The sequence below is a fragment of the Panthera pardus genome, unplaced genomic scaffold (assembly GCF_024362965.1).
Source record: "Panthera pardus isolate Hobbes unplaced genomic scaffold, ASM2436296v1 HiC_scaffold_12, whole genome shotgun sequence".
Classification (NCBI taxonomy): domain Eukaryota; kingdom Metazoa; phylum Chordata; class Mammalia; order Carnivora; family Felidae; genus Panthera; species Panthera pardus.
The window spans coordinates 12,098,202-12,123,807 of record NW_026526677.1 but is presented as its reverse complement, the minus strand read 5'-3'; the positions used below and the strand labels follow the sequence as shown (position 1 = coordinate 12,123,807).

Sequence of the window (25,606 nt, the reverse complement as noted above, 5' to 3'; positions counted from 1 at the left end):
AAGTAAAATGATATACCTAAGTAGTGTGCAATATGAATTTTCATCTATTGTTCTAGGACATAAAATATGTTCAATTATTTCTCTAAACCAATGGTTTTCAAAGCCCGATTCATGGACCAATGCCAGTATCAGGATCACTTGGAAAGGTGTTAGAAATTTAAATTCTGGGGCTCTACCCAAAATCTACTGAATCAGAAACTTAGGAGATAGGCCTCACAGTCTGTGTTTTAACAGGTCTGACAGTTAAATCACAGTCTGTGATTCTGATGCAGGCTCAAATTTGAGAATCCTTCCTCTAGACCACTGGCTCTCAGTCACAGGTGACTTTGCCTTCAAGGCACATTTATCAATATCTGCAGACATTTTTGGTTGTCATAACTGGGGCAGAAGGTGCTACTGGCATCTAGTGGATGGAGGCTAGGGGTACTACTAAGTATTCTAAAAATGCACAAGACAGCCCTCACCCCACAACAAAGAATTGTCCAGCCTGAAATGTCCATTGTGCCAAGGTTGAGAAACCCTAACTCGCCAAGAAATTAAACCTCAGTTAGTTTCTGAGGGTTGGAGGGACTTCATTCTCAATCTGTAGCCTAAAGTCAGGCTTAGGTGGACCAGAAGGAAACAGGTTCTTAATCCAGGTGATTACCTTCATTCCAGTGTTCTCTTTGCTATTTCTTTTGAACTGTTGGGGCAAGGACCCCTCCCAGCTCACCTGTCACCACCAGGAAGAATATCCCTCCACACTCCCAACTAGACTCTCCCATGAGACAATTATCAGAACTTCACAGAATCCAGGCATCCTGAAATAACGTGCCGAGGGCAAGTGGGGGCAATGGGTAACCATGCCCTCCCCATCACCTTCTGTCTCTCTCAGTTAATATCCACTCCTTAGGTCTTGGCACTCCTACTTCTCTCTCTCCATAAACTCACCCATGCGCTCTCCATTATGAATCACTTTGTTTCAACCTATACAGTGAAACACAAAATCTTTGTATTGTCTGGGGTTTCAGGTGGGTTTAGGAAGGTCTGCTTTTAGAAACAATATTGAGCCAGGGCACCTGTGTGGCTCAGTCAGTTAAGCGTCCAACTTTGGCTCAGTTCATGATCTCACAGTTTGTGGGTTCGAGCCCCGGCGTTGGGCTTGGTGCTGACATCTCAGAGCTTGGATCCTGCTTCGGATTCTAGGTCTCTCTCTCTGCCCCTCCCCACTTGTGCTCTGTCTGTCTGTCTCTCTCAAAAACAAATAAACATGAAAAAAATTTTAGAAACAATATTGAACCATTTTCCCTGGTGTGAGTGTGAGGAGGGGACAGACAGGCTAACATTAAGTCTTTGTCTTATTAACCCTCTCTGCTATATCATGTGTATCACATTTAACCTAATTTCTCCTATGTACTTGTATATATTTAGTGTACCTCTAAAGCAGTAATCAGAGGAAAAGATAATCTCTACAGACCTAATGAGCAGAATATTCTTGCTGACCACTAAGGAAAAGGCCATAGAAAGAAAGAGGAATAAGTTATAATGCTCAGAAAATATTACCCCTCCCTGGAAGATTTGGCAGGGCTCTACCAATCCGTGTACTAGGAGTTCTAGGAGAAGCCATTTGGGGCACCAGGTAGCTGATGAAGGAGCATCACAGAGATCCCAGAAGTGTGGGAGGCTAAATTATGTGGGGCCCACTGAGGGAGTACCTGGGCTGCTTCATAGTGATAAATCTAAAGGAATCCCATCTGCAGTTCAAGTGCAGGGACTAGGGTGGTCTTGCTGACAAATCACACTGCTTCCCTGGAGCCCAAACAGTGCCATTTTTTACTGATGATTACAATTATAACTTATTCTTTCTGTCTTCCCAGGCCCATCTGACATGGTCTTCTGTGCAGGGCTGCTTCACAGGGGCACACAGTGCCACTGGTTCCAGCCACAGGGTATGGTGATATGATCAAGTTTGTTACAAACTTTCTGCATAGTTTTGTTACTCTTGTCAACGTGAGAATATATGGGGAAGCCAAGTTTGTTTAGATAGTGACTATGGGAATAGATGACTTGGGTGATAAGGCCGTGGACCCGGTACTCAGGCAGGGTACCCGCCATCCGTAACTCTCCTGTCTGGTCCATCAGGTTCCAGGATACAGGTGTCCTCTCAGGCCCCAGCAGGCAGAAGGTGGGGAAGTTCTGGATACAGCGCTCGATGAATCTCTGGCTCCTCTCATTGCCGCCAAAATGCCAGAATTTATTCACCAAGGCAGCATGGGTAACATCCAGGGAGGAGGGTTTAAACATCTCTTGGCAGCTATGGAGGAAAAGCAAAGTCTGTGAGTATGGAGGTTTTTATTTGTTCTTCCCTCTACTGTTTTGAGAGGCAGAGTAGGTAGAGGAAATAAGAAACACAAAGCCCTGGAGTGTAGGTGAGTTTGTGATGACAAAGGGATGGAAAAGCCCACTGTTGTTGGAATGAGTGAGCAGGAAGAACAGGATAGGTCGAAGAAGCTGGCAGAAATCGGATATATTCCAGATGAGAAAAGAAATGGTGGAGTATTTTAAGCAAAGGAGGAATATGGTATGAATTACATCTTAAGAAAAGATTACTCTGACTGTTTTGAAGAATATTGACTGCAGATGGGCCAGAGTGGAAGCAGGGTGGGAAAATGGGAGGCTGTCTCAGTACTGAGAGCAGTAAGTGATGCAGAGTGATTTGTATCAAACTCACATGGCCTTGGGTTTGCCACTGTTGGGTGATAAGTTCTTTCCCTCCAGCAGGGAAGGAACTAGTTTCTTTATCGTCTCAGCCGTCATATAGAGAATGCAATGTGTTTGCTTGACTTGGAAGGATTTAGTAGCTGCAAGATTTTGTATCACCTCATTCAGGCTGGGCTGTGAACCTAGATGGGATTATGAGGAGAGACAATGATTTGATAAGTACATGCTGTGGAGAAGCTCCCCATTGGAGTAGGAAGTGTCTGGGATTTACAGTCAGAGAACCTAGGTTCTGGGCTCAGTGCTGCTGCTGTGTAACCAGAGTCAAGTAGTCAGGATTTGTGCAATTTTCCCTGTTTTATGTAAGGGAAAACATGCCCAGAAATTCATTAAGCCATTGGTGGCAAAGAGAGACTGGAACGAGCTTTTCTGGGCTACATAATCATGTAGTTTTGATAATTAAAGGAGAGGAGTTTTTTTTTAAAAAGTGGTAGCCAACATCCATTGTGTACTTACTATGTTCCCAGTGTAGGAGATTGTTGCAGTAATGGCCTATATTTGCCCACATCTCCTTGTATCCATTCCTTGGCGTAGTCCTCGCCTACACTGCATCTGACCTTGGCCATATGATTTGCTTTGGCAATGGGGAAGAATGAACTTGATGCAGAGAGAAGCTTAAAAGTGCTTGCACATCGGGGCTTGCCCTCTCCTTGTGATCTCAATTACTTTGAAACCAATACCATACAAATAGCCTAGGCTAGCCTGCTGAGGTCAGGTGCTCCTATCATTCCATCACCATGGCAGCCAAGGCTGACAGCCAGAACCATCATTCAGACATGTGACTGAGGCCATGTTAGAGCAATCAGGCCATAGTCCACCCATCAACTGATGGCAATTGCATGAGTAAGCCCAAGAGACACCAGCAGAACTGCCTTGCAAAGCCTAATACAAACTGTAGATTCACAGAATTATGCAGCAAAAGTCAACTACACATCCAGGTATTATAGTAAGAAATCCCTATTCAAGATTTCATTTAATCTTTTCAATGCCCCTGTGTTCTAGGAACTATTATTATCCTCATTTATGTATATGAAAGTCATGGTCTCCAAGAGGATAAGTCATGTGGCTAGGATCACATAGCAAGTAACAGGCAGATGCCATCCTAGGGAGTCTGACTTGGGGCGGGGGGCATATCCACACCATGACAGTTGTCCTTTATGATCTGGGAGGTGCTTTATGGCACAAGTCATCATTCTCATTCCAGGAATGGAAGGCCTTGGGTGAAGCCCTCCTTTGGTACCCAGTTACCCTAAGGGATCCTGCATATGTCTACAAAATATGCCATAAATCGTTGGCTATCCAGGAATTATATTATGTTCCCCTATATGAAGCCCATTCTTTGCAAGCTTTGAAGGTGTTTTTTTCTCCCTTTATGAGGGAGTTAAAAAATTGGCAGGAGGCTGAGGGTCTGGAGCTTGGGGGCAGGAGATATGAGTCATAGGGAAAATTGTTCAGGACAGAGAAGTATGTCCGCACCCATCCCATTTCTCTTACTTTGGATCTGCAAATGCTGTTTCCAGTTGATGACTTCTGGTGAGACAAGACATTTCTGACAGTTCTTGAGGTCCTTGGAGTAGATTTGGTAAGTATTGGTGTAGTGATCAAGATCATCTGTCATCTCCTATGATCATTGGGAAAAGGGAAATAAAACAAATTACTTATATTTCACTATTGCAATACTTTTTTCTAAATTCCACTATACTGTGAGTTTTTAACATTGAAATATTGTTGACACACAATGTTACAATAGTTTCAGGTGTACAATATAGGGATTCAACAAGTCTATACTTTATGCTGTGCTCACAAGTATAGCTACCATCTGTCACCCTATAACACTATTACACCACCACTGACTATATTCCCTAGGCTCTACCTTTTATAGCATGAGTTATTCATGCTATAACAGGAAGCCTGTATCTCCCACTACCCTTCACCCATTTTGCCCATCCCTCTGCCCTCTTCCTTCTGGCAACCACCAGTTTGTTCTGTGTATTTATGGGTCTGTTTCTGATTTTTGTTTGTTCATTTGTTTCTTAGATTCCACATATGAGGGAAATCATACAGTATTTGTCTTTCTCTGTCTGACTTATTTTACTTTGCATAACACCCTCTAGGTCCATCCATGTTGTCATAGATGGCAAGATCTCATTCTTTTTATGGCTGAGTAATACTCCAGTGTGTGTGTGTGTGTGTGTGTGTGTGTGTGTGTGTGTGTACACACTACATCTTCTTTATCCATTTTTCTATCGGTGGACATTTGGGTTGCTTCCACATCTTGGCTATTGTAAATAATGCTATAAACATAGAGGTGCATATATTTTTTCAAATTTGTGTTTTTGTTTTCTTTGGGTAAATACCCGGTAGTAGAACTATTGGGTCGTATGGTATTTCTAGTTTTAATTTTTTTTCTATTTTTTTTTATTTTAGAGAGAGAGCACAAGCAGGGGAAAGGGGCAGAGGGAGAGAGAATCCTGAGCAGGCTCCATGCTGAGCATGGAGCCCCATGTGGGACTCCATCCCACGACCCTGGGACCTTGACCTCAACTGAAATCAAGAGTCAAACCCTCATCTGACTGAAGCACCCACATGCCCCTCTATTTTTAATTTTTTTGAAGAACATCCTTACTGTTTTCCACAGTGACTATGCCAATTTACATTTCCACCAACAGTGCACGAGGGTTCCTTTTTCTCCACATCCTCGCCGACACTTGTTTCTTGTCTTTTTGACTATAGCCATTCTGACAGCTGTAAGGTGATACCTCGTTATGGTTTTGATTGGTATTTCCCTGGTGATTAGTAATGTTGAGGATCCTTCATGTTTCTGGGCTGTGTGTATGTGTTTTTTGGGAAAATATCTAATTCATGTCCTATTTTTTTCTTTTCTTTTTTAAATTGTATTTAATTTGTTTTTTAAATTTGTTTTTTAAATTTGTCTCCCTCACTGTTTTTATATTATTTTTGCTTCCCTTCCCTTATGTTCATCTGTTCTGTGTCTTAAAGTCCTCATATGAGTGAAGTCATATGATATTTGTCTTTCTCTGACTAATTTCGCATAGTATAATACCCTCTAGTTCCATCCATGTAGTTGCAAATGGCAAGATTTCATTCTTTTTGATTGCTGAGTAACACTCCAGTGTGTGTGTGTGTGTGTGTGTGTGTGTGTGTGTGTGTGTATAAACATAAATAAATATAAATATATATACACATCATATATATGTGTGTGTATATATATATGAATATATATATACCCCACATCTTCTTAAACCATTCATCCATCGATGGACATTTGGGCTCTTTCCATACTTTGGCTATTGTTGATGGTGCTGCTATAAACATTGCGGTGCATGTGCCCCTTTGATATAGCACACCTGTATCCTTTGGGTAAATATCTAGTAGTGCAATTGCTGGGTCATAGGGTAGTTAGAATTTTAATTTTTTGAGGCACCTCCATACTGTTTTCCAGAGTGGCTGCATCAGCTTGCATTACCACCAATAATGCAAAAGAGGTCCTCTTTCTCTGTATCCTCACCAACATCTGTTGTTGCCTGAGTTGTTAATGTTAGCCATTCTGACAGGTGTGAGGTGGTATCTCATTGTGGTTTTGATTTGTATTTCCCTGATGATGATTGATGTGGAACATTTTTTATGTGTCAGTTGGCCATCTGGATGTCTTCTTTGGAGAAGTGTCTATTCATGTCTTTTGCCCATTTCTTCACTGGATTATTTGTTTTTTGGGTGTTGAGTTTGATTAAGTTCTTTATAGATTTTGGATACTAACCCTTTATCTGATATGTCATTTGCAAATATCTCCTCCCATTCCATTGGTTGCCTTTTAGTTTTGCTGAAGTTCCCTTCGCTGTGCAGACTTTTTATTTTTATGTGGTCTCAATAGTTCATTTTTGCTTTTGTTTCCCTTGCCTCTGGAGATGTGTTGAGTAAGAAGTTGCTGTGGCCAAGGTCAAAGAGGTTTTTGCCTGCTTTCTCCTCTAGGATTTTGATGGCTTCCTGTCTTACATTTTGGTCTTTCATCCATTTTGAGTTTATTTTTGTGTATGGTGTAAGAAAGTGGTCCAGGTTCATTTTTTACATGTCACTGTCCAGTTTTCCCATCACCACTTGCTGAAGAGACTGTCCTTATTCCATTGGATATTCTTTCCTGCTTTGTCAAAGATTAGTTGGCCATTCATTTGTGGGTCCATTTCTGGGTTCTTTATTCTGTTCCATTGATCTGAGTGTCTGTTTTTGTGCCATTGCCATACTATCTTGAAAATTACAGCTTGGTATTACAGCTTGAAATCTGGATTGTGATGCCTCGTGCTCTGGTTTTCTTTTTCAAGATTGCTTTTGTGGTTCCATACAAATTTTAGGATTGTTTGTTCTAGCTCTGTGAAGAATACTGGTGTTATTTGATAGGTATAGAATTGAATATGTAGATTGCTTTGGGTAGTATCAACATTTTAACAATATTTGTTCTTCCTATCCAGGAGCATGGAATGTTTTTCCATTTTTTTGTGTGTCTTCTTCAATTTCTTTCATAAACTTTCTATAGTTTTTGGTGTATAGATTTTTCACCTCTTTATTTAGAGTTATTCCTAGGTATTTTATAGTTTTTGGTGCAATTGTAAATGGGATTGATTCCTTGATTTCTCTTTCTGTTGCTTCATTGTTGGTGTATAGGAATGCAGCCGGTTTCTGTGCATTGATTTTATATCCTGCCACTTTGCTGATGAATTCATGGGTCAGTTATAGCAGTTTATTGGTAGAATCTTTTGGGTTTTCCATATAGAATATTAAGTTATTTGCGAAGAGTGAAAGTTTGACCTCCTCCTGGCCGATTTGGATGCCATTTATTTCTTTGTGTTGTCTGATTGCTGAGGCTAAGACTTCCAATACTATGTTGAATAACAGTGGCAAGAGTGGACATCCCTGTCTTATTCCTGACCTTAGGGGGAAAGCTTTCAGCTTTTCCCCATTGAGGATGGTATTAGCATTGGGTCTTTCATGTATTTATGCCTATTTTTAAATTGGATTCTTTGGGTTTTGGTGTTTAGTTATATAAGTTCTTTATGTATTTTGGATATTAACTCCTTATGGTAAAAAACTGAGAACTTTTCCTGTAAGGTCAGGAAGAAGACAAGGATTTACACTCTTGCCACTTTTATTCAACAAAATACTGGAAGTTTTAACCACAGCAATCCAGCAAGAAAAAAAAGAAAAGGCATCCAAGTTGGTAAAGAAGAAGTTAAACTGTCACTATTTACAGGTGATATAATCCTATACAAAGAAAACCCTAAGACTTCACCCACAAACTATTAAAAGTAATAAACGAATTCATTAAAGTTCCAGGATACAGAATTCACAGAAATTGGTTGTGTTTCTATACACTAACAATTAGGTAATAGAGAAATTAAGAAAACAATTCCATTTACAATTGCATCAGAAAGAATAAAAATATCTAGGAATAAACTTAGGAAGTGAAAGACCTGTACTGTGAAAATTATGAAATATTGATGAAAGAAATTGAAGATGACACAAAGGAAAAGATATTCCACGTTCATGGGGCGGAGGAATTAATATTGTCAGAATGTCCATACTACCCAAAGCAGTGTATAGACTCAGTGCAATCCAAATCAAAATACCAATAGCATTTTTCACAGAACTGGAACAAATAACACTAAAATTTGTATAGAACCACAAAGACCCTGAAAAGCAAAAGCAGTCTTGAGAAAGAAAAGAAGTAAACTTATGCTTATGCAGTCCATTGTTCTATGACAAAGCAGGAAAGTGTATCCAATGGGAAAAGGATGGTCTCTTTAATAAGTGGTGTTGGGAAAACTGGACAGCTACATGGAAAAGAATGAAACTGGACCAGTTTCTTATACCATACACAAAAATCCATTCAAAATTTATTTAGGACCAAAATGTGAGATATACTGTGATATTTTTTAAGTGCTAAAATGTTGGTATTTTCATTGGTGCATTACAATTATTCCTGAATCATTTAAATCATGAGGTCAGAGGAGAGATTCAAGTATTCAATTTATGATGGAAAATTGCATAGCAATACTGCTCTCTACCCACATATCGCATTAAAATTTCAAATCAAACAAGGACACAATTATTAGGAAGCATTCTTCTATACTTCTATTATTCTCAGTGGGAAGAAGAGAAAAACAATTGACAAGGAAAAGCAAAACTTCTGTTGCAAGAATGCATGTAATAAACAGTTCAAATAGTTGCAGAACATGCCAACCATGAACATCACAGTATTAAATTTAGTTATAGATATTTCTGGATTAAAATCTCCATCTATATTTAATGAAGCCAAAGAAGATGAAAACCAATTAGAAATGCTTCCTTAAAACAATGCTATAGTTAAACAAACGGTAGTTCCAGAAAAATAAAGAGAGTACTTATTTAAGAAGACCCTCTCAACTTACTAAACAGATGAGATTATTGGGAAGTAGGAGGCACAAGAAAATATTACCACAACTCAGTGCAGAATTCAAAAGCTTTTTAAAAAATGGTTGGAAAATGTTGCCCCAAAATACACTGACAAGTCAGCAAGGATATCCACTAATACATTTTATTACTTAAGATCACATTTAAGATAAAAGATCAAGTAATTTTATTTCAGTTCAGTTGTTACTACTAATACAGATTTCTTTATATATTTGTTTAACTTAGTGGTTTTCAAATCACTTTTTATTTCTATGAAAGGTATAATATTTGTATTTTTATAAATTTATAATTTTACTGAATGTTTAAAAATAAGCTTGTGAATTTTTGTCTTTGAAATGTGTTTACTATTTACTTTTGCTAGTTTTTAAATGTTTCCTCAAAATGCATATGGCGATTATAGTATTATAAGTTTGCTTTTTATAATTGTCCTAACTCACTGTACTGTCTCACACCTTCCTATCTTTGCCCCTTGTGTTTTCTCTGTTGGAATGTCCTCTTTTTTTTTGTCAGCCTAACAGTATCTACAAAATATGTACAAGATCCAGTGCAGATGAAACCTCCCATCGGGAAGTGTCTCGGACCTTAACCTTCATCTCCAGCCTCCGTTGTTGAATCAGCTTTCGCTATTTCTGTGTTGTACATCTTCTCTTCCCACACACTTCACTCTATATTGGAATTTATTTGCTTATTGATCTTTTCTTCCAAGGCTCTGAGCTCCTTGAAGAGAGGGGCTTACTTTCCGTCACACAATTCATTTCTGTATCCCTGGGCTGCCATATTGTCAGGCACATGGCAGGTACACAGCAAAAATGAACACAGAGGCATATTCATTCCACGTCTGGCACCTTACCTGCTCCTGAGGGCGGATAACCACTGTGTTAAAATCAGGCCACTTGTCCACTAGAGCCTTCAGCTTGAATGGGTTTCCCTGGTTCATGTGGAAGACAGTCCCATAAACCTGCAGCATCCCAAGAAAGGGAGAGGCTCAGCTTGTTAGGAAGGACTGGTAAAGTGCCTTGTTTGGTCAGGACAAGGATCATTTCTATCATGAAATTTTATGTTGGAAAAGGGCCAAGTAGGGCATCTAGGTCAAACAGTCTCCATGTACTACATTTTTTTTTAACCTCAAACGAGAAGAGCTTTTTCTCCCCACCCAATATGAGTCATACATGCATATAGTAAAATGTTTGGCCAGATAAAATTTGATTTTAAGAATACCATTCTTCATTTTAGGATTTAAAATTCTCTCCTTCAAGATTTTCTTCTACTCATACACATAGACACAATTTTACAAAAATTAAATGATCTGATACATGTTCCCTCCCCCCGAATGCATTGTGAGCATATTTTTATGTTCATAAACACAAACATTTTCAATTGTTTTATGATGGCTGCATAGGATTCCATCGTATGGATATATCACAGTTCATTTATTTGCTTATTGATGGTCATTTCAGCTGTTTCCAGCTTTTCACTTTGACAAATAATTCTTCATAGAGCATGCTTGACAGAAAATTTGCATGCGCTCCTGATATTTTCTTAGAATATTCAGAAGAGTAGTTGCTGGCTCAAATGTTATGCACATGTTTAAAACTTCTTAACATAAATGACCACGTTATTCTCTGGAAGGATTAAATGAACTTCCACCAACAAACAGGCTACAGCATAGTGCTCAACAGAATGTGCTGTGTGGTCCCATGGCCTGGGGTCCAAGTCCAGTCTTGGATCCCCCTACCCCCATTTGTGTTGTGCAGGCTGTTGAGAGACAGGAAGATGGGGAGAGAATGAATGAGAACAAGTCTTGTGGACATTGTGTTTTTGTGGTTTGGGGGATTGGAATGCAGCAGCAGATACTAGCATGGGCAACTGTGAAAATGAAGCCTCTCCAGATACCAGCATGGAAGCATGCCAATGACCTGAGGTCAAAAAGATGGTATATGCTTTAATATTTCCACCTTGGATACATGATGACTAAGAACTATGCCTGTATCTTTCCCCCTGCTGCTCTCCACCCCACATAAACTATTGATGTTAGACAAAGAGAAGGGGGAAAAAAGCTCAGTTGACTGAATTTATCTGAATTTATTTTGTTTTCAGCCTTGAGTGGAGGCTTGATATAGAATTCAGCATAATTTGGGAAAATACAGACATTATCTTTTTACATATTTGCATTTGGGCCCTGTAAAACTGATTTACACTATACTATTATCCATTATAGGATCTGAAAATATGTAGAACTGTTACTCTTTGTTATTCCCATGGCCTAATTAATTAAAAAAATTTCTTTTTTCCTGCTCAGTTCAGAACATACCAGGCAGCTACTGTAAGTTGACTCAACTGGAGTTGATACACGCACTAAAATGTATTTAATATCTAGCACTAAGAGGAATGGCTGGGCTTTTTCTCAACTGAGACTCAAATAAGTATTGAATTTTAGGTTATACATCCATTACAAGTACTACACATATTCTGGATTTTAATTAGGGGGCAATGTATGTCTTTAATATGCAACCAAAAATTGAAGGTGCTATTAGGGCCACCTTATCTTACAACGGAGATCTTCCAAGAAAGGACACTTGGAATACACCATTTTCTCAAAATATTTGGGCTCAACTTAACATAAGCAGTAAAGAGAAATTTAAGTGACAAAATTCTACACTAAATTCATGGGAAAAAAAAACCTTTGGCCTGAAGAATTGTTAAAAATAACTATTCACCATAAAAAATATCTTAGGCAACTGTTTATAGAGTTTCTAACTGATGTAACCTCCCTCCCAACCCCGCAGAATTGGTTGTCTCTCTGTAAGGTTGCATGGATCTTAAGGATTATGAAGTGAAAGGAGTTAAATAGTGGGTGGTAGAGATTAATGGTAGTAGGAATCTACTAACGTGGTTGACTTTAGTTTTAGATCACAGTTGACCCTTGAACAACATGGGGGTTGGGGGGCACTGATCCCCCACTTGCAGTGGAAAATCTGTCTAGAATTTTTGATTACCCCCAAACTTAACTACGAATCACCTACAATTGACCAGAAGCCTTACCAATGATTTAAGCAGCTGATTAAGATGTACAGTATGTTATATACTGTATTCTTACAATAAAGTAAGCTAGACATAAGAAGATGTTATTAATCAGATTACAAAGAAGAGAAAATCCATTTACAGTACTGTGCTATATTTGTTGAAAAAAATCCAAGTGAATATAAGTGAACTCGCATATTTAAGGGTTAGCTGTGGTAGAAGTCATTTTTTTTAGTAGGAACTAAAGAACAGTTATTTCGTTAGTCTGTTTCTAATAATTGAAAATTAAGCCTTAAAAAAATAAATAAAATAAAGAAAATTAAGCCTTGTGATCTACAAATAAAATAATGCTAATATTTTTCTCCTTATACTGAAAGAAGGGAGTAGCAGAGCTATAAGGGAGTAAAGGAGGCAAATGCATTTATCTTATCTAAATTGTATGCATCTTTATAGGAATGTCTTATAAAATAGTAAAAATCTAATTTCTATGTCTACAGAGTTTTTTTTAGGGAAAAGTAACTGTCCTCTAACACACACACACACTCACACTCACACACACACACATGGACCCTATGCTTTTGGTTGCTAAAAAAAACACAAGCAAGTACCGTAGCCTATCACTAGAGTTGCTTTTGCACAGTTCTGGATGTAAGTATTTATGTGTACATCTTGTTTAATTCTGAGATTTCTAATCAGTTGTACTAGGTTAAAGGAGACACCTAGTTATACTAGGTTAAAGGAGACACTAGGTTAAAGGAGACACCATAAAATAGCCTGATATGCAGTCAGCTCAGGGAAATTGGGAAATTTAAGTCAAAATTGGAATTGAACTCCTTATTAATTTTAGAGAAGACTCCTGATGGTTAACCTCTCACCTAGCAAGTGTTCTTTTAAGAAGAACAATTTTAGCACTAATATGTAGTCTCAGCCAACTTTTGAGGAAAACCCTGGAAAAAACACCAATGTTATTATGGAATGTTTTTTGGAAAGGAGCAAGGGAACACTTTATGAATGACAGAGCAAAAGCTGGTACAGTCCTGTGTTCATGCCATGGCATTGCAACTGACTATTTGTGTGATATTGGCTAAATCACCCTAACTGAGCTCCATCTTCTCATCAGTAACACAGACATAGTAGCAAATATCTTCTAGAGAGGTAATGCAAACTAAGCTAGAGAAAACATGGACTAATGCTGGACACAGAACAGAGGCTCAGTGTTAGTCTCTTTTCTTCTTGACTCATGGGGTTTCTATTCCTTACTCTCCACCCAGAATTTTCCATTGTCACCTTTAAGGATTCAGGAAGGCTCTTCCTCAAGGACCTCTCCAGTGACTGCAGCATTTGGGCACCTTGCAGTGGGAACATCATGGAAGGTACCTTAGCCTAAAGAGAGAAACAGGAAACAGCTAGGAATGAGAAGAAGCTGGAAGAGATTCAGAAATATGAGTAGTAAGTTCTCTTCTAATGGCGAGGTCCCCCTTCAGTGTCTCTCATCTGTGTCGCCTTCAGTAAAGTCTTCATTAGCTCTCACCAACTCCAAGGAAGGACAAGACTGGTAGAAAGCATGGGGGGTGGGAGGATTTATACATTTTTAAATTCACTTTCTTACACTTTAATGCATTCCAGCCATCTGTTTCATTTTAGGTTAACAAGCGCATTTTTAAGTACATATAACATCTTTTGAAATTTAGTTGCCATTAGTGATTCTCGTGACACCACCAGTAATAAGCCGTATAACATTGTGGAAGTTATTTACTCTTTCTGTGCCTTGCTTGCCTCTGTTAACCTCAAAAATAAAACTATCTTGCCATCAAAAATGGCTTATTTGGAAATAGCAGGGAATTGCAATACCAGATAACGAAGCTATAGAAAATTATAAGCAAGTCTGGAGAACAAAAGAGAGGAACATTCTTTTATAAAAAGGAGAGGAAGAGGACTGTTATAAACAAAAAGTCCATTGGTAGAAAGGTGGAGTTCCCAGTATTGGGGCTTTTTCTTGGCTGAGTGGTGAGTGTCTCTCATTGGCTGGGCTGTTGCTGAAGGGAGGAGGAAACCTGTCTGCTCAGTAGGAAAGTAGTAGCTAGAGTAAAATGGAATTTGGAAGCAATGAATCATAGGAATCTACCCCCACCCCCCAAACCAAGAGCACACTGTGTACACTGTATGTTAGCTAACTTGACAATAAATTATATTAAAAAAATAATTATAAATAAAATGGAATTTGGAAGGCACTCTATTCCTGTTGGGTCTGCGGTGAATGCAGGCAGGAGTTGTATGGCAAGAGCTCCCCGCTGCTGGCTTCCTGACTCCATTCCAGAGGATTCCTTTTATTGATTTTCACACTTGGAAGGTGGATGGGATAACAGCACCATCTAACTTAAAGACTTTTTTTTAGGGTTAACTGAGTTATTACATTAAAGGAGTCAATAAGTGCTTGGAATAGTATCTGTCAGGGGCTCCTGGCTGGCTGTCAGTACAGCATGTGACTCTTGATCTTGGGATCATGAGTTCAAGCTCCATGTTGGGCATGGAGCCCACTAAAAAGAAAAAGAGTATCTCTTGTATAAAAGCACTGAACATGTTATTTTATTACTCCTCCTCCCTCTCCTCTTCCTTCCTGTCCTTTTTCATCCCCTCCTTTTCTTCCTCCTCTTCCTTGCCACCTGAGTTAAAGTGCTGTTTATTGCAGTACATTTTGCCGCAATCTTTTTAATGTGGGCATTTGGACATGGTCTAAAATATAAACAATTAACCTTTTAAAAATTTTCCAAGCTATATTCCAAGCTGGTATTTTCACCCTATTTTTTTTTTTTAGCCTTACTGTATCTCACTCTTACATCTGTCTTGCATATTGTACGGATTACGAGGTAGAATAAAAATAGCATTTTTACATATTTGATTCACTGCGTGACATTGGGATTTACCAAAACATTCTATAAAACCCCAACTACATGAAAAAGCAGAAAGGGCTGTGTCACAGCGTTCTATTTTGGAACCAGGATCCCTGGAGGAATACAACATCACTTCTAAGTGAAGGAACCAAAGAAGTGTTGAGAGAGGATGTTGCATTAAAACTGGCTGTGTGTGAGATTCCATGCGGAACTGGGTAGCTGATTTTACAACAGCACGGAGGAGGCTTCTGCTTCTGGCCAAGAGAGCATAACAGGATCTGGATTTACCTCCTCACCTGAAAAAAAAAAAAAAAAAAAAAAAAGACAAAACTAAACAGTAAATGAAACAGCATTGCACAGAGCAGAGCCACTATCCCCAAGAAAAGGAAAAAAGAAAAGGTGAGTTTAATGATTGCATAGCTTATTGTTGGAAGACTGCAGCTCAGGGAAATGGAGCCTGACCAGATCACTGGGGTCTCAGTGACTTGAGCATATAGAAGTAGAGGCCAGTGTGGAACTTGAGAAAGAGACAAAGCAGAGAGGGAGAAAGAGTGAGAGGGAGAATGAGAAGGAGAGAGAATGCATGAGAGAGGGAAAATGAGGGAGAGAGAGGGAGAATGAGAGAGAGTTCTGGAGATCTTTGGGAAAGAGCAATCTCCTAGAGTCTTTGGCTCATCACTGAACTGTGTAAGAGGAAACTACCTTGGGCTTTGGCCTAGGGAGAGAACCACTGGAAAGGATCAGGTGGAAAAATTCTTATAGCTGACACAAGTCTGGGAATAGTTTATGTTCTGACACACTGAAGTGAAAAGACCTTGTAGCATAAGGGCATTGAGTAAGAAGCTCAACAAGGGGGTTAAATTCAGACTTGTCTGTTCTAAATTCACCCTGCACTGATTAAAAGAAAGTCTTGAAATGATCCATCTGATTCCAATAACTTAATTGTGCACCAGAACAAAACGTACTTAAAAATGTAAGTACAACAAAATTTATCAACTAACAGTATATAATTCACATTGTCTCACCTCCAATAAAAACTGATACGATGGAAAGAAGCAGTAAAATATGATTCAGAAGCAGAAGACAAACACAAATCAGTAAAGACAGGCCCAGAGGAGACACTGTCAGACCTACAATCAAAATGTTTTTTCTGTTACAACAGTGCTTCTCCATGATGCAATAGTCCTTCTCTCACCTTCTTGCAACATTTTCAAATAAGGTTTCTCTTTACCTGAATAAATAAAAATGAGTAGATGCAGATATATTGCAACTAGCAGGCAAGGACGTTAAAAAGCTATAATAATGCTGCTTTTCATGTTTAAGAAGATAGAGGGACACATGATCATGATAAGAGAAATGGAAGCTACAAAAGATGCATATTGAACTTATAGAAATGAATATATACAGCATTTAAAATAAAAAATACAGTGGATGTGATTAGCACTAGATTAGACATTCCAAAAGAAAAGATCAATGAGGTTGAAGATGCAGCAATTGAAATTATCAACAATGATGCATGGAGCAAAAAACAAGAAGGATCAGAAGACTTATTATTGCTAGTATGTCACCATTTATCCCCCAAATTGATCTACAGTTTCAAATTAGCCATAAAACATTCCAAGTTTTATTTGTAGAAATCTCAGATTCTAAAATTTACATGATATCAAGGCTTACTAAAAAGCTACAGTAATCATCATGGAGTGGTCTTGGAATAAAGATAGACAAACCAATGAAACAGAATAGAGAAATTGATAGACATTTGTGGTCAATTGATTTGCTACAAAAATATCCAGACAAATGGGAGATAGGATATTCTTTTCAATAAATGGTGCTGATTATTTTTAAACAGTCAAGATTACTTCTTGATAGACTCAGTAGTTGTAAATTTCTAAATGTAGATGTTAGAAGAAAGTCACTCTTGTCTATACTTACTTGTCCCTCTGCTACTTTCTGCTCCCCATGTCATTTATCTAAAAATAGATCCCCATTCCATTTAGGGTGTTTTATGAATTAGAGAAAGAAAAAAAAGCACCCAAAACATAACATTTTCACAGAACACCAGAACCTGGCAAGGTCATTCAATGGCCTTGATGGAAGGGGACAAAAACGAGATCATTCCACAATCATGTTTGAGCATGGACAAAACAAGAAGGCAGTCTTATCTGCAAAAACAGCCAAATACTCTCCCCAGGTAACAAGTGGCTGCCACTTCTTTACCCCTAATCTTTCTTCCTGCTTCGTGGACAAAAGTCTTCCATACAATTGCAGTGTTTTCTGACAATATTCAAGGCAGAGCAAATCCATGCTTCCTTGAATCCTTCCCCAAATCGTGTGTCAAGTCCCTCCTGACACTGTTACTGAGGTGTACCACATTTCCTTCCTTATGGTGTGCTCTCCCTTTTGTTGCAACAGACAATAAATCCCAACTTTGCTGGGTTACAGGTGTGTTCTACATGGCCTTTGACTAGAAGTTATTGATAATGTTTATAGCAGCATTATCAACAATAGCCAAACTATGGAGAGGGCACATATGTGTATTGACTGCTGAACGAATAAAGATGTGGTACACACACACACACACACACACACACACACACACACACACTGGAATATTACACAGACCTCAAGAAGAATGAAATCTTGTTATTTGTAATGATGTAGATGGAGCTACAGTGTATTATGCTAAGCAAAATAGGTCAATCAGAGAAAGACAATACCATATGATTTCACTCATATGTAGAATTTAAGAAACAAAGCAGATGAACATATGGGAAGGGAGGGGAAGAAGAGAGGGAAAGAAACCACAAGAGACTCTTAACAATAGAGAACAAACTGAGGGTTGATGGAGGGAGGTTGGTGGGATGGGTTAGATGAGTGAGGGGTATTAAGGAGGGCACTTGTCATGATGAACACTGGGGTGTTGTATGTAAGTGATGAATCATTGAATTCTACCCCTGAAACCACTATTGCACTGTATGTTAACTAAAATTTAAATTAAAAAAAAGTTATTGACACTTATTTAAATATTTAGCTCTGAGGCATTTGTTCCTAGTGGATTGTTCTCTGTTCACTTTGACTTCCTAGGACTCAGAGACTTCTCCTTTTCAGCTTAGCTCCTCAGGACTACTAGTTTTTCAGGGTGGCCATGAAAGATTTGGATTTGCAAAAGTGGAACCAATATTAGTTTGTTTCTATGGAAAAACATATCTAGGTTACAAAGATTTCACTATGTTTTGGTTGCTTTAACATGTTGGGTAATGTGTAGATCGTCGAATGTTCCTGATTTTTCTATGTGTGTGTCCTCTGTCTCCTTCCAAGTCCCTGTCAATCATTGAAGAAAACAAAATGATGAAATGGCATTATGTGATAAATGTGAAATAGCATTATGCTGCAAAAAAAACCCTATGTACATAACCTTAATTTAAAAATGCTAACCATTATCTCAGCTTTCAGTGAGTCATAGTCTTTTTTTTGCCTTGACATTGATGGCTGCTGACTGATCAGAGTGGCGGTTGCTGAAGGTTGAGTGACTGTGGCAATTTCTTAAAAGAAGACAACCGTGAGCTTTACCACATCGATTGACCTCTTGTTTTATGAATGATTTCTCTGTAGCATGTGATGCTGTTTGATGGCATTTACCCACAGTAGAGCTTCTTTATTTATTTTTTTAAGTTTATTTATTTATTTTGAGGGAGAGAGACTGAGAAAGAGAGTATGCATGCATGCATGTGAGCAGATGAGGGACAGAGAGAGAGAGGGAGAGAGAGAATCCTGAGCAGGCTCTGCACTGTCAGCGAGGAGCTTGATGTGGGGCTCAATCTCCTGAACCATGAGATCATGACCTGAGCTGAAATCAAGAATCGGACGCTTAACCCACTGAGCCACTCACATGTCCCTGAACTTCTTTCAAAATTGGAGTCAATCCCTCAAACCCTGCCTCTGTTTCAGCAATTAAGTTTATGTAATAGTGTAGACTCTTTGTTGTCATTTCAACAATCTTCACAACATCTTCATCAATAGTAGATTCCAGCTCAAGAAACCACTGTCTTTGTTCATCCATAGAAGCAGTTCCTTATCCATTGAAGTTTTATTATGAGACTGCAGCAGTTCAGTCCCATCTTCAGGCTCCAGTTCTGATTCTAGTTCTCTTGCTCTTTCCACTACATCTGCAGCTACTTCCTCCACTGAAGTCTTGAACCTCTCAAAGTCATCCATGAGGATTGGAAGCAACTTCTTCTGAATTCCTATTAACATTGATATTTTGACCGCTTCCCATGAATCACGAATATTCTTAGTGGCGTCCAGAATTGTGAATTTTTTCCAGAAAGTTTTCAATTTACTTTGCTAGGATCCATCAGAGGAATCACTGTAGTCTTATGTGGAAGCTATAGCCTTATGAAATTTATATCTTAAATAACAAGAATGAGACTTGAAAATCAAAATTAGTCCCTGACTTATGGGCTTCAGAATGGATGTTGTGTTAGCAGGCATGAAAATAACTTTAATCTCATTGCACATGTCCATCAGAGCTCTTGGGGGAGTGCGTGCATTGTCCGTGAGAAGTCATATTTTGAAAAGAATCTTCCTTTCTGAGCAGTAGGTCTGAACAGTGACTTAAAATATTCAGCAAACTGTGCACAGATGTGCCGTAATCCAGGCTGTTTTGTGCCATTTCTAGAGCACAGGCAGAATAAGTTTACCATAATTCTTAAGGGCCCTAGGATTTTCAGAATGTAAATGAGCATGGGTTTTAATTTAAAGTCACAAGTTGTGGGGCCATTGGGTGGCTCAGTCAGTTAAGCATCCGACTTTGGCTCAGGTAATGATCTTGTGGTCTGTGAATTTTAGCCCCGCGTTGGGCTCTGTGGTGAGAGCTCAGAGCCTGGAGCCTGTTTCCGATTCTGTGTCTCCCTCTCTCTGACCCTCCTGCGTTCATGCTCTGTCTCTCTCTGTCTCAAAAATAAATAAACGTTAAAAAAAAATTAAAGTCGCCAGTTGTATTAGTCCCTAACAAGACAGACGACCCATCCTTTGAAACTTTGAAGCCAGGCATTGACTTCTTCTCTGTAGCTAGGAAAGTCCCAGGAGGGCATCTTATGCCAACAGAAGGCTATTTCATCTACATTGAAAATCTGATGTTTAGGGTAGCTGCCTTCATTAATATCTTGGCTAGATCTTGTGGATAACTTGCTGCAGCTTCTGTATCAGCACTTGCTCCTTCCCATTACACTTTGATGTTGTGAAGACGTCTTTCCTTAAACCTCATGAACCAACCTCTGCTAGCTTCAGACTTTTCTTCTGCAGCTTTAACTCTCTCAGCCTTCATAGAATTGAAGAGACTCAGGGCCTTGCTCTGCATTAGGCTTTGACATAAGGAAATGTTTTGGCTGATTTGATTGTCTACCCAGATAACTAAAACTTTCTTCATATCAGCAATAAGGGTGTTTTGCTTTCCTATTATTCATGTGTTCACTGAGTAGCATTTTTTATTTCCTTCAAGAACTTTTCCTTTGCATTTACGACTTGGCTAAATCTTTGGTGGAAGAGGCTTCACTTTTGGCCTGTCTTGGCTTTCGGTAAGCCTTCTTCACTAAGCTTAGTCTTTTCTAGCTTTTGATTCACAGTGAGAGACATGTGACTCTTCCTTTCTCTTTGACACTTAGAGGCCATTGTTGGGTGATTTCTTGTCCTAATTTCAATATTGTTGTCTCAGGAAATAGGGAGGCCCAAGGAGGAGGAGAGAGACAATTTAAGGGCCACACACACAGAACACACACAGCATTTATTGATGAAGTTTGTCATCTTATAAGCACACAGTTGGTGGCACCTCCCAAACAATTAGAAATGTAACATCAAAGATCACTGATCACAGAGCAATGCAACAAATATAATAATAATGGAAAAGTTTGAAATATTGGTGAGAATTACCAAACTGTGACCTAGAGACACAAAGGAAGCAAATGCTATTGGAAAATGGTGCCAATAGACTTGCTTGATGCAGGGTCACCACAAATCTACAGTTTGAAAAAACACACTATCTGCAAAGCACAACAAGGTCAAGCTTGATCAAACAAGGTTCACTTGTATTCATCTACTTATTTCTTTTCTAACTTTAAGTATGGCAACCTTCTTAGGAATCACAGGCAGGGAACAAAACTGCCTACCTGGTAATACAACCAGAAGGATTAAATATGGTAATATGTGCAGTGTCTCCACACATTAAAGACTCCATTCACCCCCACCCCTGACGCTTCCAGAAAGCATCCAAATCTCTCCTCATTCATTTATTAGTTCAAATCAGAGACCTGTAAGAATTTTTCGTAGTACCTAGCAAGTTAGCCTTCACAGAGTAAGTGCTAGATATAGGTTTCTTAAGTTAAAGTTATTTCTTTCCCTTAAGTATGTTTGCCATCATATTCTGATGTAACACAGTATGGGCATTTTGATTTGTCTCATGTAAGTGGAGATGATGTCACAAAGCAATGACTATCTTTTTTTTTTTTTTTGTATGAGCCCCCACCTGGAAAGCTGTCTCCACACCAATCTTTGCAGGTGTCCCCAGGAATAAATGAAGAGCAGACTTCCAGGCGATGAAATTTCCCTCTGATGGTGTCAGTTCGGCAAGATCTCTCAGACTGAGTTTAGGTCTGTCTCCTCCAGAGATTGCTGAGCTGAGGGTCAAAATGTGGACCTTGCACATAAGCAAACAATTCTAGGTGTCAGCTCTTGTAAAATCCAATCTTCCTCTTTGGGACTCATGTTGTGGGAGCTCTTTATGCAAATTCAGGGGCTGGGAGTGTGTTACCTGAGCTTCTCTTTGCAAAACACCAGGTTGCTCTTTGCTCCCACCAGCCTGGCTATGACTCTGGAATCCAAAGCTGTGTGAACCCAACAGGCCAGGTATCAGAAGGGGGGTCATGTTGCATAAACCATACTGTCTACCTCCCCTTCCCATTCTTAACAAAATGCAATCAGAGCAAGGCAATAGGAAAGATAGGGATAAGGTCTGATTTGCAGAATCTGGTCTCTTTCCTTAAACGTATGCAGAACAGAAAATATTTGCGTGAAGTGACTAAAGCCTTTCGGATCCTCCTTTTTTTTTACGATAAGCTGTGCCCTCTTCCCTGCCTATTGTGAGGCTGCAGTTAAACATCCCAATGATTCAGCGTACACACTTCTTAGTCTCACTATTATGGAGGAGGACACGGAGGCTCAGTGTGCCTGAATTAGATGGAATTTAAACCCAGAGCCTTCTCACTCTGAAGTATCCACTACTCCACATTAGCATTTGCTCTACCATTCTCAGGAAAAGAAGGAGGATTCATAGAAAAGATATTTTGAGTCACAGCTCCTCTGTGTGAAACTACCAAGGAGGGAAGTTTGACACTGTCTGGTCCTTGCCTTCATCACCCTCGTCCTTCTTCACCATAAGTAGTTGATTTCATTATGAAAGAAAGAAGGGTCATTCCCATCAGAGGAGCAGAGACAGGGGTGGCTAGTGTCTAGAGAAAAAGTAGAAAAAAGCTTGTGTGCTTCTTCAGTCCATGGGCCAGCAGAGCACATATTTCTCCCTGTCCTTTCTAGGAGCCTTGATTCCTAGAATACTAATTCTCAATTTTATCCCCTGGTGTTGAAGTCATTATAATCATTCCTTATTCTTTCTCCAAAGCCAAAAACCACTGAAGCTGCTTTGTCCCTGGACAGTCAGCAGAGTGGACCCCTGGGTCCCTGTAGAGTCTCACAAAGGCTATTACAAAAGAGTAGTGTCCCCTGTGCCCCAGTCCCAGAAAACCTCTATCTCCTCTATAGAACTCTATCTCCTTCAGCACTAACAGTCAGTAAAGATTTGGGTCTCTACCACCCTTGTATCTTAAACTAGTCTCTTAATCTCTCTAGGTTGGTTCCCCAGCTGCCAAAAGTGTTGTTGTATTAGGTAACCAAGAATTTTTCATGCTCTTCCTTGATTCTGTGGTGGTTATCCTTGCTCTGTTATATGAAATGATACATATAAACCTTCTCACGTACTTTGGGACCAGATACAAGGAGAAAGATTCAGGAGCACTGGACCTCAGTGTATTTATGTGTTTTCCTCTGGGTGCTGGGTGCAAGTCCAGACAACGATGATAGAAGCAGCATTGCATAGTGGCTCAGAGGGAGGACAGTGGGGCCAAACTAACATGGTTGAGATCCTGACTGATCCCACATACCTACTGTGTGACCTTGGACAAATTATTTCCTCTTTCCATGCCTCTGTTCTTCTATCTAGAAAGAGGAGTAAATAATGGCACTTACTCTGTAGGGTTTAGAGGAATATTAAGTTCTCCCCCCGCCCTGCCCTGCCACAAGCGACCCAATCCATGTGTCCCTTTTTGCTGAAGAAGTTCCCATCCAGGCTCATGGGTTGCCCTGTGCCTGCAGGTCCTTAATGAGTTCCAGGAAAATGTATGAGTTGTAGTTTATCCAGCCTTTTCTGATCATTAGTGTGGGATCAGTGCTTTTTACAGCTTTCTAAACCTAACTTAGAAGCAGAAATCAGACCATATATTTTCTTAATTTAGATATACATAATAATTATAATGGCGTAGACAGTAATTGTTTAGACAAGCTCCTGGTACATGGTAAGCATATATAAATGTTTTATTAAATAAAGAATTATCGAATACAATGCATTACGCATGTACAGGTATTTAGTGGAAATATTGTTTCCCTTACTATAAACCATTTCTGCTTTCTATAGTCAGCATGTTTAATGGGGAATGTGAAAAGGGTAATTTGTATCTGCCTACCAGGTAATCCAATGGAAGGGTTTCAACTGACGTCCATATTGGGAGTCTCACCAATAGAAATGTATATTTCCTTTTCCTGCCACTGAAATTTTTGATACAAGAACCACTGCACATATATAAGGGGTAGATGCTAGATTGTACCCAATTATTATGAATCCAATTTGTAAATTATACTCTGGAAACCTTATAGCTCAGTCCCACCTAATTTTCTAACCATTCCCTGCCCCCCCCCCCATGTAATAATAATCTTTAGTCCAGATCGTACCTGTTCCTGGTGCTTAATACCAAAAATTACAACTAATGTTTTTGGAATGCTTAATATGTGCCAGATATTTTTCCAAGTTGTTCATTTAGATTTTCTCATTCATTTGATTCTTGAAATAAATCTGTAGTTTGGGAACTGTCATTTTCCCTCATTTTAGAGATAAGGATTCTGTGGCACAGAGAGGTCAAATCATTTTCTCCACTTTACAGAGCTGACAAAAAGCATATCTGGGATTTTCATTCAGAGAGTACAGCTCCACCGTATATATGAGAATGCACTACACTGCCCTACCCCATAGTGTTTCTAGCATTATGGATGTGCTTTATTTTATATTAATAAGTAATCATTGAAATGCAGGCTCACCAAGGGATCTGTGTTTTATTCAATATTTGACCAAATTCCTAGAACAGTCCCTGGCACATAGTAGGTGATCAGTTAATATATATTGCTGTTGTTAAAATGAGAAAATTGTGGAGGGTTTAACACACGTTTTGTGCTACCAGCATGGAGAAAGAGCATGAGAAGTTCATATGAAAAGGCAGGAGAATCTTTGCTCGTTTTGACATCACTACATCCCATTCTGGAATTTTCCCCAAGGAAAATAATTTTTTTAAGAGGTAAGAAAAGAATAAAGGAAAGAAGGAAGAGTAGGAAATAGAGTGGGTGCCCCCACTATCTCCTCTCAATGTCTTCCAACTGATGGACCCTCTAGTTTAACTTCTACAATCAAACACAAAATTTGTTTATGGCAGGGTGATTATAGGGGTAGAAATTGACCCATTTCAAGAAAGATAACACTGTTCTCACTTTCTTGGGGTTTCTATGAGGAAAAATGCTACCACTAGTCAGTCTTTCTCCTAAGAACTCCCCCAGGATCATATGCACTTAGTGTCAAGTATTCATGTGCCTAATGTGTTAACATGATTTTTTAAATTTTAGTTAATATATACAGTACAAAATTGGTTTCAGGAGTAGAACTCAATGATTCATCACTTACATACAACACCCAGTGTTCATTCTAACAAGTTCCCTCATTAGTACCAATCACCCATCTAGCCCATCTCCCACCTATCTCCCTCTATCAACCCTCAGTTTGTTCTGTATCATCAAGAGTCTCTTGTGGTTTGCTTCCCTCTCTTCTCTAGCCTCCTTCCCCTAAGTTTATCTGTTTCATTTCTTCAATTCCACATATGAGTGAAATCATATAGTATTTGTCTTTCTCTGATTGACTTACTTTGCTTATCATAATACATTCTAGCTCCATCCACATTGTTGCAAGTGGCAAGATTTCATTCTTTTTGATGGCTGAGTAATATTCCAACGTGTGTGTGTGTGTGTGTGTGTGTGTGTGTGTGTGTGTGTGTATTTTTTTTCAATATATGAAATTTATTGTCAAATTGGTTTCCATACAACACCAGGGCTCA

General features: G+C 39.1%; 1 protein-coding gene across 1 annotated transcript; it reads right to left on the bottom strand.

Moving 5' to 3' along the window:
* Positions 1 to 969: 969 nt before the first annotated feature.
* Positions 970 to 21,890, bottom strand: GLYAT (glycine-N-acyltransferase). Its single transcript, XM_019414463.2, has 6 exons — positions 21,652 to 21,890; positions 13,528 to 13,623; positions 10,070 to 10,177; positions 4,252 to 4,378; positions 2,711 to 2,882; positions 970 to 2,293 (listed from the first exon to the last, which is right to left on the bottom strand). Exons 1-6 carry the CDS (start codon positions 21,829 to 21,831, stop codon positions 1,891 to 1,893), a joined length of 1,086 nt encoding a protein of 361 aa, XP_019270008.1. The 5' UTR covers positions 21,832 to 21,890; the 3' UTR covers positions 970 to 1,890.
* Positions 21,891 to 25,606: the final 3,716 nt, after the last annotated feature.

Bases quoted from the DNA above. Each gene is read 5' to 3' on its own strand.
- GLYAT (XM_019414463.2), bottom strand. From the start codon at position 21,831: ATGTGCAAGGTCCACATTTTGACCCTCAGCTCAGCAATCTCTGGAGGA. The intron at 2,883-4,251 runs GTAAGAGAAATG...AATCCCATCTAG, and splicing joins ACAGCATTTGCAGATCCAAA to GTTCACAGCCCAGCCTGAAT. The intron at 2,294-2,710 runs GTGAGTTTGATA...TTTCCTCCATAG, and splicing joins AGTGGCAAACCCAAGGCCAT to CTGCCAAGAGATGTTTAAAC.